The sequence below is a fragment of the Vitis riparia genome, chromosome 15 (assembly GCF_004353265.1).
Source record: "Vitis riparia cultivar Riparia Gloire de Montpellier isolate 1030 chromosome 15, EGFV_Vit.rip_1.0, whole genome shotgun sequence".
Taxonomy (NCBI): Eukaryota; Viridiplantae; Streptophyta; class Magnoliopsida; order Vitales; family Vitaceae; genus Vitis; species Vitis riparia.
The window spans coordinates 911579-926624 of NC_048445.1; the positions used below are offsets into that span (position 1 = coordinate 911579).

General features: G+C 39.9%; 4 protein-coding genes across 4 annotated transcripts; all 4 read left to right on the forward strand.

The window, feature by feature from the left end:
• The first annotated feature begins 172 nt into the window (after positions 1 to 172).
• Positions 173 to 890, forward strand: LOC117932550 (putative ripening-related protein 2). Its single transcript, XM_034853827.1, has 2 exons — positions 173 to 230; positions 457 to 890. The coding sequence occupies exons 1-2, from the start codon at positions 173 to 175 to the stop codon at positions 888 to 890; spliced, it is 492 nt and encodes a 163-aa protein (XP_034709718.1).
• Positions 891 to 2741: 1851 nt separating this feature from the next.
• LOC117932551 (putative ripening-related protein 1) lies at positions 2742 to 9221 on the forward strand. Its single transcript, XM_034853828.1, has 2 exons — positions 2742 to 3302; positions 8667 to 9221. Exons 1-2 carry the CDS (start codon positions 2742 to 2744, stop codon positions 9150 to 9152), a joined length of 1047 nt encoding a protein of 348 aa, XP_034709719.1. The 3' UTR covers positions 9153 to 9221.
• LOC117931713 (BEACH domain-containing protein C2-like) lies at positions 4460 to 7643 on the forward strand. The gene is made up of 2 exons (XM_034852743.1): positions 4460 to 6562; positions 6664 to 7643. Exon 1 carries the CDS (start codon positions 4537 to 4539, stop codon positions 6166 to 6168), a length of 1632 nt encoding a protein of 543 aa, XP_034708634.1. The 5' UTR covers positions 4460 to 4536; the 3' UTR covers positions 6169 to 6562; positions 6664 to 7643.
• Positions 9222 to 10604: 1383 nt separating the features above from the next.
• Positions 10605 to 14058, forward strand: LOC117932162. Its single transcript, XM_034853260.1, has 2 exons — positions 10605 to 11165; positions 13454 to 14058. Exons 1-2 carry the CDS (start codon positions 10605 to 10607, stop codon positions 13937 to 13939), a joined length of 1047 nt encoding a protein of 348 aa, XP_034709151.1. The 3' UTR covers positions 13940 to 14058.
• Positions 14059 to 15046: the final 988 nt, after the last annotated feature.

Below are 15046 nucleotides of genomic sequence, written 5' to 3' on the forward strand. Positions count from 1 at the left end.
GGAGTTGGAAGGGGTTCTTGTCAATAGTGGATCTAACCCCATTGTCCAAAACAGCTAACCAACAGGGTTATAAATTAAGCAATCCAACAAGAGGGTGATGTGATGTTATGACCGTTAACAGCAGCTGATCTGTTGGAGGCCTTCTTTGTTTTATTTATTGGCTGAAGGCACAATGGAGGTCCTCTGGGATACCAGCTTCCCCATTTTTTTTTCAGACAAGGAAGCGACAGGTACATGTAAAAGCATCTTCCATATTATATTACCATTATAGTTAATTATTCTAGATTATGATTCCAAGCCACTCACAAGTAAAAGTATGCATAATCAGGATTAGTATTTTAAACTTTTAGTCCATTCAGCGTGTCAACTATGTTGATAGAGGGTACACATTGTTGCCGGCTGAAACATTGAGGTAATTCTAAATGTAACGATGCCTTCAATTGTCGTCTTTCCTAGCAAAACTAGTAGTACGTTCCGATTGCTGTAAAGAAGGCAAGCTTTACACAACATACAAGTGCTCTCCACCAGTCTCTAGCCATATCAAGGCATTGCTCACTCTTAATGGCTTTGAGAACAATGAAGATGGCGGTGCTCCATCTGAATGTGACAGCCAGTTCCACTTTGATGACACGCCGGTTGTGGCACTGTCAACTGGGTGGTACAACAAGGGGAGCAGGTGCCTAAACAACATCACTATAACTGCTAATGGGAGAAGTGTGGTTGCCATGGTAGTTGATGAGTGTGACTCAACCATGGGATGTGATGGTGACCATGATTATCAGCCTCCCTGTGTTAACAACATTGCTAATGCCTCAAGAGCTGTGTGGAAAGCCTTGGATGTGCCTCATGACCAGTGGGGAGGGCTAGATATCACTTGGACCAAGGCTTAATTTCATGCAGTCATCTATATTTCAGAGTGTTAGTCTGTCTTGCTGCTGTTGTTCTATTTTTTAGTATTTATTCTGTGTATGGTTGAATGTAGTTTCGATACTTCCTACATTGCATCAGATAATACTAAATCTATTGAACTTATCTAGTTAAATCTGCAACCTATTACTGCCTAACCAATACAAAGATCAACATTGGCTATAAGATCTTCCTGGTCTGAAACGAACCTACACAGTAGAGATCACTGAAAAGAGTTACCAAATAAAGCTGTGACATTGTGAGGTTTTCATTTGATGGGGGCAACTCACAATTTTCTTATACGTTCTGGAAGAATTTTCTCGGTTATAGTTATGATGGTCAAACATAGGTAGCTCAAACAATTAATCTGAGGAACTATATAACTAGATTACAATGAAGGTGATGTGGATTTATTGTGATGATCACTCAAAAAGGGAAAAAAGAAAAAAGAAAAGCAACCAATAGCTTAGCATCTCTGCTGCTCTGTGACAACAGTTTCATCAAGTCATAGAAATAAAGAATAGCATATTCTAGATGAGAAGAAGCCGAGAAATCATCATACTTTATTCATTATACGACTATGGTATAAACATACTGCCAATCACTAGGCCATAAGAGTTTCCTTCATAGAGGATTGCAATGAGACTCAAACAGACAAATATACTGATATTTCACCACTGCATGAAAAATACAAACAAAATTGTCAGCTAAACTCTCGAAATTCACTTGTTCAAAGGTTTTTTCAGAGTTAATCTGAATAGATGTGAGCATGATCCAGGACCAGTTTCGGAGCTTCCAGTTTCATGAATATGAAGATAAAGGACTGAAATTTACACAACTAACCATACAAATTGCCACAATTACAGATTCATCATAGAGTAATGAAGTATTCTTTAATAGGAATTCCAAGAAGTGTGTGGTTTCAGTTGCAGGCTTTGAAGTCAGATTATGCACAAATTTGAATCTCAATTTTTTTCATCTAATATTTAGATTCAGGGGGGAAGATCACATCCAATATTACTATACACAGCTGTTCAAATCAAACTCCAATGCCAAACTAAAATTATTAGTGCAGAAAAGACAATTGTGCATAGATCGTTACGCTGATGATAGATAAAGCCAAGAGAATTTTTTATCCAAGACCAATACTTTGTTTTCTTGTTCCTGTTAAAGGGGGAAGATGGAAGGGGTTCTTGTCAATAATGGATCTTAACTCCATTTCCCAAAAATTCCAACCAACTGGGTTATAAATTAAGAAATCTAAGAAGAGGGTGATGTGATGTTATGACCATTAAAAGCAGCTGATATGTTGGAGGCCTTTTTTGTTTTCTTTATTGGCTGAAGACACAATGGAGGTCCCCTAGGAAACAGGTTCCCAATTTTGTTACAGACAAGGAAAGCAACAGATAAATGTAAAAGTGACTTCAAATTATCTTACCATTACATTTAATTATTCTAGATTATGATCTCAAGCTGCCCACAAGTCTGTAAAAAGGAATGTATAATAAGGACTAGTATTTTAAACTTTAGTCCATTGCCAGCTGAAACATTGGGTATTTCCAAATATAGTGATGCCTTCAATTGTTTTCTTTCATAGCAAAACCAGTCGCACACTAGCTCTATATTTTATGTAGATTATCAGAATGCCCCTTCTTGGAACCATACCACTGCAATACACAGATAATAGTTATTTACACAAGGTAGTTTTGTAAATCAAATGCCCCTTCTTGGTCATTTGATTTAGGCAATTTCTATATATATATCCACTTGGGAACTTGATTTGCATCAAGCATTGAACATAATTGCACAGAGAGAGGCAGAGAGAAACAGAAAGAATGAAGACTTCTGGCTTAAAAGCATCTTTGCTCTTAATAGCCATTCTCGTTTTCACAGATTGTTTGAATGTGGAAGGCCAGGTTTGTCACCCAAGTGGCAAGATCAGGGGTAAGAAGCCCCCTCCTGGAGAATGCAACCAAGGCAATGACTCTGATTGCTGTAAAGAAGGCAAGCTTTACACAACATACAAGTGTTCTCCAACAGTATCTAGTCATTCCAAGGCCTATCTCACTCTTAACGGCTTTGAAAAAGATGAAGATGGTGGTGCTCCATCTGAATGTGACAACCATTACCACTCTGATGACACCCCGGTTGTGGCACTGTCAACTGGATGGTATAACAAAGGTAGCAGGTGCTTAAACAACATCACTATAACTGCTAATGGGAGGAGTGTGGCGGCCATGGTAGTTGATGAGTGTGACTCAACCATGGGATGTGATAGCGACCATGATTATCAGCCTCCATGTGCCAACAACATTGTTGATGCCTCAAGAGCAGTGTGGAAAGCCTTGGGGGTGCCTCAAGATCAATGGGGAGGGCTAGATATCACTTGGACCGATGCCTAATTTCATGCAGTTATTTATGTTTCAGATGTTTTCTGTGTTACTGCCTTTGTTCCTATTTCCTACCATGTATTCTGTGTATGATCAAGCTTAGTCTTGACCGTTCCTACATTCTATTAGATAATACTAAATCTATCAGATTTCTCTATTAAAATCCTTTGTGAGTGAATGAGAAACTGGGACGTCAAATCTATAATCTATCACAGCCTAACCAGTATGAAAGTGAATATTGGTCATAAACCCTTTTTTGAAGAAGTCATAACTCAATTAACTACAACTGGGGTATCACACACAATACAAGCCCTTAGGACTTGAGAACTTCACTGTAAGAGGTGTGCCCATAAGACTCAAAGAGGTAAATGAATTGTTATTTTATCAGTGAATAGAATACACCAGGAAAGTGTCTAGGAATGGTTCGAGTTTGATCTTGAAATCCACAGTTTCAAAAGGCTTCTTAAAAATATTAAGCTGAGTGGATGTGGGCATGCTTGAGGACAAACATGAGAACTTAAAAGTTATATGACTAACAATCTAAGTTACCAACCTGCAGATGATCAGAGTTCCAGTGAAGCATGTGGTTTCAGTTATAGGCATGTGAGTAACAGAGTATGCATAAATTTGAATCTAAAGCTTGTAACTGGTATCTAGAATCAGGGAAAGATCATATCCAATGTCCTATAGAAAGGTTTTTTCAGAGTTAATCTGAATAGATGTGAGCATGATCCAGGACCAGTTTCGGAGCTTCCAGTTTCATGAATATGAAGATTAAGGACTGAAATTTACACAACTAACTGTACAAATTGCCACAATTGCAGATTCATCATAGAGTAATGAAGTATTCTTTAATAGGAATTCCAAGAAGTATGTGGTTTCAGTTGCAGGCTTTGAAGTCAGATTCTACACGGCTTACTTGAGTGGGCATTTTGCATTTTTTTTTTTCGGATGTGAAACCTAATTAGATTTGATGAATTCTATTTTCCTCCCCCGCATTTTTATTGGCAATCTAGGAGAGTGTAAATATGGATTTTTTTAATCTTGTTTAAATGGCATTTGAATGAGAAGTCACCGATTTTGATGAATGTGTCAACTTTGTAATGGATAGAGATTAATGTATTATTTATTGCATGTGGTCACTGGTGTTTTTGAATTGATTTTGTTTATTCTAATATTTTTAGGTGGCGTGTAAATAGTCCGAATGAGGGTATACTAGGTCAAAGAAAGCAATACTATAATGGAAGAAGAAGAAGCACAAGAGGTGAGGAAAGTCTCTGGAGGAGGTGGTCTTGTAGAGGTAAGGGTAGGAACATCTGATCAAGAAAATATTAATATTAGCATTAGTGATCAAGCTGAGAGCCAAAATATAGAAGTCTTGGAAGGGGTTAGCTCCTTGCCTTCGGTTGTTGATGAAGATCAGTTTGAACAAGTATGTTTAGGAGACCAAGAGAAGAACACCCGGGAAGAAAATCAGGGTTTTGTGGATTGTAACCGATCTTCAAATTCGGGAAGTATGAGAAATTCAAATAGTGAGATTGAGGATGATTTTGCATCTGCCCATGGGAAACTTGAGGCGGAGGTTGATTCCCCAGTTGATAAGCAACACGAACGACATTATTCGAGTCCAGGTCCTGAGAGATATGAGTCATTTCATGCTGTGCGACAAACATTCTCTTCAACTAGTCTTGATTTTGCCCCCGGTTATTTTGGGGATGTTGGGTACTCTCCTGTTGGTTCGCCTAGAAAGCCTAGGCCCAAACCTGTAATGCCGAATGTGTCCCCAGAGCTATTGCATCTAGTGGATTCTGCTATCATGGGGAAGCCTGAAAGCTTAGACAAATTGAAGAATATCGTCAGTGGTGCAGAGGTTTTTGGAAATGGCGAAGAAACAGAGAGCATTTCTTTATTAGTAGTTGATTCGCTACTTGCCACAATGGGTGGTGTTGAATCATTTGAAGATGACGGGCTTCACAATCCTCCCAGTGTAATGCTGAACTCCAGAGCTGCTATCGTGGCTGGTGAGCTTATTCCATGGCTTCCATGGGAAAGTGACAGTGAGAGTATCATGTCACCTAGGACAAGGATGGTTAGAGGATTGCTTGCTATACTGCAGGCTTGCACTAGGAACAGAGCAATGTGTTCTATGGCTGGTCTGTTAGGAGTTCTTTTGGGGTCAGCTGAGAGAATTTTTACTGAGGAAGTTGATTCATCTAAGCCGATGAAATGGGATGGAACTCCTTTGTGCTATTGCATCCAATATTTGGCTGGACATTCGCTTAGTGTAATTGATTTGCACAAGTGGTTTCAAGTAATCAGGAGCACACTTACCACTGTATGGGCAACCCCATTAATGCTTGCAATGGAGAAGGCAATGGTTGGGAAAGAGTCGAGGGGTCCATCATGTACATTTGAGTTTGATGGAGAAAGCTCTGGATTGCTGGGTCCTGGAGAGAGCCGTTGGCCATTCACTAGCGGATATGCATTCGCGACATGGATATATGTCGAATCATTTGCAGACACACTAAATGCAGCAACAGCAGCTGCTGCAATAGCGGTTGCTGCTGCAGCCAAGTCAGGGAAATCATCGGCCATGTCTGCTGCAGCTGCTGCCAGTGCACTTGCTGGTGAGGGAACAGCGCACATGCCTCGGTTGTTCAGTTTCTTATCTGCTGATAACCAGGGGGTGGAGGCATACTTCCATGCTCAGTTTTTGGTGGTTGAAAGTGGTAGTGGAAGGGGAAAGAAGGCTTCCTTGCATTTTACTCATGTATTCAAGCCACAATGCTGGTATTTTATTGGTCTGGAGCATACCTGCAAGCATGGGTTACTTGGGAAAGCAGAGAGTGAGCTGAGATTGTATATTGATTGAGCCTTGTATGAAACTCGGCCTTTTGAGTTTCCTCGGATCTCAAGGCCACTTGCATTTTGCTGCATCGGGACAAACCCTCCTCCTACGATGGCTGGTTTACAGAGACGTCGTCGTCAATGCCCTTTGTTTGCTGAAATGGGGCCTGTTTATATCTTTAAGGAACCGATTGGACCAGAGAAGATGACACGTTTGGCATCTAGGGGAGGGGATATTTTACCTTCTTTCTGTAATGGCGCAGGTTTACCTTGGCTAGCAACAAATGATCATTTGCAAAGCATGGCAGAAGAAAGTTCACTTCTGGATGCAGAGATTGCAGGATGCATTCACCTACTCTATCATCCCAATTTGCTTAGTGGGCGTTTCTGCCCTGATGCTTCCCCTTCTGGCTCTGCAGGTGTCTCAGTCATCTCCTGCATTTTCTAACAGTACTTAGATTAGAATCATATTGAATTTGGAATGCTTCCCTTTTTCAAATAACATTTTTTAATGTTTTAGGTATACTCAGAAGACCTGCAGAGGTTCTTGGGCAAGTACATGTTGCTACAAGAATGCGCCCGACGGAGGCTCTGTGGGCCTTGTCATATGGAGGGCCCATGTCTTTACTGCCACTGGCAGTATGCAACGTGCATAAAGATACCTTGGAACCTCAACAAGGGAGTCCTCCTTTGTCTGCTGCAACAGCTGCTCTTGCTGCTCCAATATTTAGAATTATATCTGTGGCTATTCAACACCCTAGAAACAATGAAGAATTGTGTTGAACAAGAGGGCCTGAGATTTTGGCACGAATCTTAGACTATCTTTTACAAACATTGTCCTCGCTTGAAATTGGAAAGCGTGAGGGAGTAGGAGATGAGGAACTCGTTGCAGCAATTGTGTCTCTTTGTCAGTCTCAGAAAAGTAACCATGCTCTGAAAGTGAAGCTTTTTAGCATGCTTCTATTGGATCTGAAAATTTGGAGCTTATGCAACTATGGACTGCAAAAGAAGCTTCTATCCTCACTTGCAGATATGGTTTTTACAGAGTCATTAGTAATGCGGGATGCTAATGCCATCCAGATGCTTCTTGATGGCTGCAGGAGATGCTACTGGACCATTCGTGAAAAGGACTCTCTGAGTACATTTTCTCTAGATGAGGCAACACGTCCTGTTGGAGAAGTGAATGCTTTGGTTGATGAACTCTTAGTGGTAATCGAACTCCTAGTTCTAGCAGCAGCTCCGTCATTGGCTGTTGAAGATGTTCGCTGATTACTTCGGTTCATGGTTGACTGCCCACAGCCCAATCAGGTAAAATACTTAATCTGAATAGATGTGAGCATGATCCAGGACCAGTTTCGGAGCTTCCAGTTTCATGAATACGAAGATTAAGGACTGAAATTTACACAACTAACTGTACAAATTGCCACAATTGCAGATTCATCATAGAGTAATGAAGTATTCTTTAATAGGAATTCCAAGAAGTATGTGGTTTCAGTTGCAGGCTTTGAAGTCAGATTATGCACAAATTTGAATCTCAATTTTTTTCATCTAATATTTAGATTCAGTGGGGAAGATCACATCCAATATTACTATACACAGCTGTTCAAATCAAACTCCAATGCCAAACTAAAATTATTAGTGCAGAAAAGACGATTGTGCATAGATCGTTACACTGATGATAGATAAAGCCAAGAGAATTTTTTATCCAAGACCAATACTTTGTTTTCTTGTTCCTGTTAAAGGGGGAAGATGGAAGGGGTTCTTGTCAATAATGGATCTTAACTCCATTTCCTAAAAATTCCAACCAACTGGGTTATAAATTAAGCAATCTAAGAAGAGGGTGATGTGATGTTATGACCATTAAAAGCAGCTGATATGTTGGAGGCCTTTTTTGTTTTCTTTATTGGCTGAAGACACAATGGAGGTCCTCTAGGAAACAGGTTCCCAATTTTGTTACAGACAAGGAAAGCAACAGATAAATGTAAAAGTGACTTCAAATTATCTTACCATTACATTTAATTATTCTAGATTATGATCTCAAGCTGCCCACAAGTCTGTAAAAAGGAATGTATAATAAGGACTAGTATTTTAAACTTTAGTCCATTCAGTGTGGCACTTAAGTTGATAGAAGATACGCATCATTGCCAGCTGAAACATTGGGTATTTCCAAATATAGTGATGCCTTCAATTGTTTTCTTTCATAGCAAAACCAGTCACACACTAGCTCTATATTTTATGTAGATTATCAGAATGCCCTTTCTTGGAACCATACCACTGCAATACACAGATAATAGTTATTCACACAAGGTAGTTTTGTAAATCAAATGCCCCTTCTTGGTCAATTGATTTAGGCAATTTCTATATATATATCCACTTGGGAACTTGATTTGCATCAAGCATTGAACATAATTGCACAGAGAGAGGCAGAGAGAAACAGAAAGAATGAAGACTTTTGGCTTAAAAGCATCTTTGCTCTTAATAGCCATTCTCGTTTTCACAGATTGTTTGAATGTGGAAGGCCAGGTTTGTCACCCAAGTGGCAAGATCAGGGGTAAGAAGCCCCCTCCTGGAGAATGCAACCAAGGCAATGACTCTGATTGCTGTAAAGAAGGCAAGCTTTACACAACATACAAGTGTTCTCCAACAGTATCTAGTCATTCCAAGGCATATCTCACTCTTAACGGCTTTGAAAAAGATGAAGATGGTGGTGCTCCATCTGAATGTGACAACCATTACCACTCTGATGACACCCCGGTTGTGGCACTGTCAACTGGATGGTATAACAAAGGTAGCAGGTGCTTAAACAACATCACTATAACTGCTAATGGGAGGAGTGTCGTGGCCATGGTAGTTGATGAGTGTGACTCAACCATGGGATGTGATAGCGACCATGATTATCAGCCTCCATGTGCCAACAACATTGTCGATGCCTCAAGAGCTGTGTGGAAAGCCTTGGGGGTGCCTCAAGATCAATGGGGAGGGCTAGATATCACTTGGACCGATGCCTAATTTCATGCAGTTATTTATGTTTCAGATGTTTTCTGTGTTACTGCCTTTGTTCCTATTTCCTACCATGTATTCTGTGTATGATCAAGCTTAGTCTTGACCGTTCCTACATTCTATTAGATAATACTAAATCTATCAGGTTTCTCTATTAAAATCCTTTGTGAGTGAATGAGAAACTGGGACGTCAAATCTATAATCTATCACAGCCTAACCAGTACGAAAGTGAATATTGGTCATAAACCCTTTTTTGAAGAAGTCATAACTCCATTAACTACAACTGGGGTAGCACACACAATACAAGCCCTTAGGACTTGAGAACTTCACTGTAAGAGGTGTGCCCATAAGACTCAAAGAGGTAAATGAATTGTTATTTTATCAGTGAATAGAATACACCAGGAAAGTGTCTAGGAATGGTTCGAGTTTGATCTTGAAATCCACAGTTCAAAAGGCTTCTTAAAAATATTAAGCTGAGTGGATGTGGGCATGCTTGAGGACAAACATGAGAACTTAAAAGTTATATGACTAACAATCTAAGTTATCAACCTGCAGATGATCAGAGTTCCAGTGAAGCATGTGGTTTCAGTTATAGGCTTGTGAGTAACATAGTACGCATAAATTTGAATCTAAAGCTTGTAACTGGTATCTAGAATCAGGGAAAGATCATATCCAATGTCCTATAGAAAAGTTGTGCAGATCAAACATCAATGCAGAAGAGACAACAATGCATATATACTAAATATGCCCGACTATCTAAGACGAGTACTCTGTTTGGAAGCTTCCTGTCATTATGGATATAACTCTGTCCACAAAAGCATCGAACTGGTTTGTTATAAATTAAGCAAGCTAACAAGGGGGGTGATGTGATGTGATGTGATGACTATTAAAAGCAGCAGACAAGTTGCAGGCCTTCTTTGTTCTTTCTTGACAGGCCAGCAGACGTGTTGGAGGCCTTCTTTGTTTTTCTTGATAGGTTGAATGTAAATTGAATGCCTTCTAAGATAGAAAAAGTACAAGCAAGGTCTGGCATATTAAGTTATTCTTACACTTAACCGATCTAGATAATGATCTTAGGCCAAATCTGTACACATGAATGCATAATTAAGATCAGTATTTTAAAATTTTACTCCATCTGGCATGGAAGGTACGTTGATAGAGGCTTATCCTCATTGCCAACTGAAAGGTCAGGATACTTCCAAACATCACGATGCCTTCAACTGTTGTTTCCTGCCCAGAGTAGCGTAACAACTAGGCAGTTTTTCCTGCATTATCAGAATTGCTCTCCTTGGAGCTATAACATTATGATATATGGATAATACATGAGCTGGGTAGTTTTGTAAACTAGACAGAATGTTGCTGATTGGATCAGGCATTGCTATATATACCCTAGTAGACACCTTGATTTGCATCAAGCATTTAATACAATTGCACAGAGAGAGAAACAGAGGGAGAGAGAGAATGAAGATTTTGGGCTTAAAGGCATCTTTGCTCCTAATGGCCATTCTCCTTTTCACAGATTGTTTGATTGTGGAAGGCCAGGCTTGTCACCCAAGTGGCAAGATTAGGGGTAAGAAACCCCCTCCTGGGGAATGCAACCAAGGCAATGACTCCGATTGCTGTAAAGAAGGAAAGCTTTACACGACATACAAGTGTTCTCCAACCGTATCTAGTCATACCAAGGCATATCTAACTCTTAATGGCTTTCAGAAAGATGAAGATGGTGGTGCTCCGTCTGAATGTGACAACCAGTACCACTCTGATGACACGCCGGTTGTAGCACTGTCAACTGGATGGTACAACAAAGGGAGCAGGTGCTTAAACAACATCACTATAAGTGCTAATGGGAGAAGTGTAGTGGCCATGGTAGTGGATGAGTGTGACTCAACTATGGGATGTGACAGTGACCACGATTATCAGCCTCCCTGTACTAACAACATTGTTGATGCCTCAAGAGCTGTGTGGAAAGCCTTGGGGGTGCCTCATGACCAATGGGGAGGGCTAGATATAACTTGGACAGATGCTTAATTTCATGAAGTTGTTTCTGTTTGCGAGTGTGGTTTGTGTAGCTGCTGCTATTTTTATTTCTTATTATCTATCCTGTGAGTGGCAGAATGTAATCTTCATATTTAATATATTGTGATAGATAATACTTCATCTATTGAAACATCTGTCTAGTTAAAATCCTTTATGGACGAACACGGCATGAAGATGTTGAATCAGGAGAGAGTCACGTAGATAAGCCAATGAAACACCCAGTCTGAAGTGAAGTTTACAATGAAGAAAAGACAACTATTACACTCTATTGCAGACACAAACTTCAATAACAATGCTAAATAGAGCAAAAAATGGTTTTAAGAAAGACTAATGCTTTGTCTTTTATTCATCTTCCAGAGGAACTTGGTAGGGCTTCTTGTCATTGTGAGCCTAATTCATCATCCCAACAGCCAACTGGTTGGCAATAAATTAAGCAAGCTAACAAGAGGGTACTCACCAATCACCATGGCCAGCTGAAACAGTAGGGTATTTTCAAATTTTCTGATTCCAACTACTAGTGTTTCCTACAAATACTCAATAGCAAAACAGCTCAATCTTTTTCCCACGTCGTTGGAATGCCCCTCCTGGGAACCATAATGGTATGCGATGTAGAGAACATACGTACCTGGTAGCTTTGCAAGTTGAGTACACCGACTAGAAACCTTATTTCCATCAAGCATTCAACAAACTACAAAGAGAAAGAGGCACAGAGAGAAATAGAATGAAGACTTTTGGCTCAAAAGCATCTTTTATCTCACTAGCCATTCTCCTATTTGCACATTGTTTGGATGTCGAAGCTCAGTCTTGTCACCCAAGTGGAAAGATTAGGGGTAAGAAGCCTCCTGGATAAATGACTGAAATGCTAACAGGAGAAGTTTGGTCGACATGGTGGTTGATGAGTATGATTCAACTATGGGATGTGACAATCACCATGATTAACAGCCTCCATGTGCTAACAATACTCAAAATCTGTGTGGAAGCCTTGAGCAGGCCCCACCACAACTGGTTCGACATCTACCTCCAAGCAGTTAGTTATGTTTTAAAATGGTTGCTTGTTATTGCCTAGCATGTTGAATGTTGTCTTGAATTTCTTACAGAATACAAGTACTAAATATACTGAATTTTGCTTAAAGATCTTTGTGGCTGAATGAAGTCCAAGATGTTGAATCTGCAAGCTATCAAATATCATCAATACTGGCCTTAGTATCCTATCGATAACTGACTATAAGGATGGAAATGTGATCAGATGATCATTGCAAAAACACTGATAAATCAGCAATCTTCTACACTACCCATTTCCTCAATTCAATGGAAGAAAGAATAGCAATTTCTATAAAAGAATTTCACTAGAATTTGTTTCATCTGAAGATCTGGTGATTCATACTGTTAAGAATGTATCAAATCCTAGTGAAATTCTTTTATAGAAATCCCAGTGAAGTAAAGCAGTCTCAGTTTGCTTCTGTCATAGATTAATCAAACTTTGAAAGGCAAAGTATTCAGAATCAGAGCAAGATCGATTCAAAGATCTTCCTTCTGGATAGTTATGCAGATCAAACCTCCAGTCTAAAGACTAGCAGTCTGCCATTTTTGTTCATGTGTCGATCAAAATTTGGACGAAGGGCTTGTCATTGACAATCTAATTCAATTTCCTGGAACAGAAACCAGGTGGTTACAACTAGTGGACAAGAAAGTGATGTGGTAGGATGACTATTAAAAGTAAATGGTACATTGGAGGCTTCAAAGTTATCTGCTTTAACAAGGGGCATATAAGATATAACAACTTCCCGTCTAGTATGTTCTATTGTGTATAGATTAATTTAGCATCCTGCCACAAGACTGTAAGAAGAAGAATTATAAGGATTAGTAATTTAAATTTTCCTCCATTTGCCGTGGCAGTTGTTTTGATAACAGGAGTTCCTCACTTTCTGCAGAAAAGGTTAGGTTCTTTCAAAGGCTGTGATGCCTTTTGTTGTTCTTTCCTACCAAAACCATGTGCATTAGGTACATGGAACCAGACCACTAAGTTGTTTACAGATACTACATGTTGCTATATATATAATATACCATTAAGTTGTTTACAGATGCTACATGTTGCTATATATATAATATACTGACTTGAAGCTTTCCTTCGCATTGACCTAAGTGGAGGGAGAGGCAGATAGAAGCAGAAAGAAACAGAGAGAAAGGGAGGAATGGAGAGTTTTGGCTTGAAAGCATCTCTACTCCTACTAGCCATCCTCCTTTTTACAGAATACATGGATGTTGCCGCTCAGGCTTGTCGGCCAAGTGGCAAGATTAGGGGTAAGAAACCACCTCCTGGAGGATGCAACCAAGAGAATGACTCTGATTGTTGTGTCCAAGGCAAGCTTTACACTACATACAAGTGCTCACCAGCAGTGTCTAGCCATACCAAGGCAGTGCTCACTCTTAACAGCTTTGAGAAGGGCGGAGATGGTGGGGCTCCATCTGAATGTGACAGAAAGTATCATTCTGATGATACCCCAGTTGTGGCACTATCAACTGGATGGTACAACAAAGGGAGCAGGTGCTTAAACAACATCACCATAAGTGCTAGGGGTAGAAGTATGGTGGCCATGGTTGTTGATGAGTGTGACTCTACTATGGGATGTGATGAAGACCATGACTATCAACCTCCCTGTCCTAATAACATTGTCGACGCCTCAAAGGCTGTGTGGGAAGCCTTGGGTGTGCCTCTTGCTGATTGGGGAGAGCTAGATATAACTTGGTCTGATGCTTAATTTCAGGCAGGCAGTTATGTTTCAAACTAGGGTTTGTCTTGCTTCTGTTTTACTGTGTCATGTATAAGTATGGTGGAATGTCGCCTTAAAACTTCAATTTACCTTGTTAATTTTGTTCATTTGGAATGTTGGGGAAATCTAAATTCTAGATTGTGGGTTCATATCCTAGTAGTTTAAGATTTTGACAGAGTCAGATTAACACAATATCAGAGTTATCAGAGTTACGGTTAACTAGAGGTCTCAAGTTCCAATCTCTCCTACTGCCACTAATTTGTATACATTGTAGGACATTGTGGGAACGACCTGCTGGTGCCCTCCCTCACCCGAGCCTGGAGTCATATTTCAGGGGATCATATCTGACCCTTGAGAGACCAAAGAATATCCATCTCTGAATTCAGGAATGGTTGAATTCACACCACATAGAATACAACATAATGATCACACTGTCTTTGTATATTGTGAGATGTTTCCACCACTCTGTTTCATATTTGTTGAGAAGTTTTCCAAAGCTTGTTTCACTACCAATCACAACCGAACATCATAGAGGGGCTAGTCTCAGGCAGTTCACAGGAAAATGATGATGATCTGATGCCCAATTCTAAACCCTTGGAAATCCATACAATCTGATGAAGGGTTATTGATTTACAGATTTGCTAGAGTTCGAACAGAGGCTTGAAAATCTAGCAGAGAAAATATCAGGGAAAGACTAACTCTGAAGGGTGTTCCTCACATGTGAAACATATTGCCGCACCAAGTTAGACCTTTGAGTGTGTGCACATGTTAACCTGATAGGGACAACTTTATCAGACAAAAGACTACAAGTTGGTCCTTCACATAGTCCACAAAAAACCCCTAAGAACACAATTCATTATTCAAACCCATCAATATTCTCACTTTAAATCAACCAAAGATGGCAACAAACCTAATCCATATATACACGTTTCTTAGCAAGAGGCAAATACCCCTCCTTGGAGCCATGGCATGATTGACAAATAGATAATCGAAGCAGCAGACCTTTAATAGCTTTGAGTGCAGAATTAGCATTTTCCAAGAGCAAAACCCGATATATAACCTATCACTTAATCCTAATTTGCATTCAGCATTTCA

What these genes read in the sequence shown, in the direction of transcription:
- LOC117932162 (XM_034853260.1), top strand. Translation starts at nt 10,605, where the DNA reads ATGAAGATTTTGGGCTTAAAGGCATCTTTGCTCCTAATGGCCATTCTC. An exon ending in TAGATATAACTTGGACAGAT is followed by an intron (nt 11,166 to 13,453) that starts GCTTAATTTCAT and finishes GTTGCCGCTCAG; the next exon opens with GCTTGTCGGCCAAGTGGCAA.
- LOC117932551 (XM_034853828.1), top strand. Translation starts at nt 2,742, where the DNA reads ATGAAGACTTCTGGCTTAAAAGCATCTTTGCTCTTAATAGCCATTCTC. An exon ending in TAGATATCACTTGGACCGAT is followed by an intron (nt 3,303 to 8,666) that starts GCCTAATTTCAT and finishes GTGGAAGGCCAG; the next exon opens with GTTTGTCACCCAAGTGGCAA.
- LOC117931713 (XM_034852743.1), top strand. Translation starts at nt 4,537, where the DNA reads ATGGAAGAAGAAGAAGCACAAGAGGTGAGGAAAGTCTCTGGAGGAGGT.
- LOC117932550 (XM_034853827.1), top strand. Translation starts at nt 173, where the DNA reads ATGGAGGTCCTCTGGGATACCAGCTTCCCCATTTTTTTTTCAGACAAG. An exon ending in TTCAGACAAGGAAGCGACAG is followed by an intron (nt 231 to 456) that starts GTACATGTAAAA and finishes CGTCTTTCCTAG; the next exon opens with CAAAACTAGTAGTACGTTCC.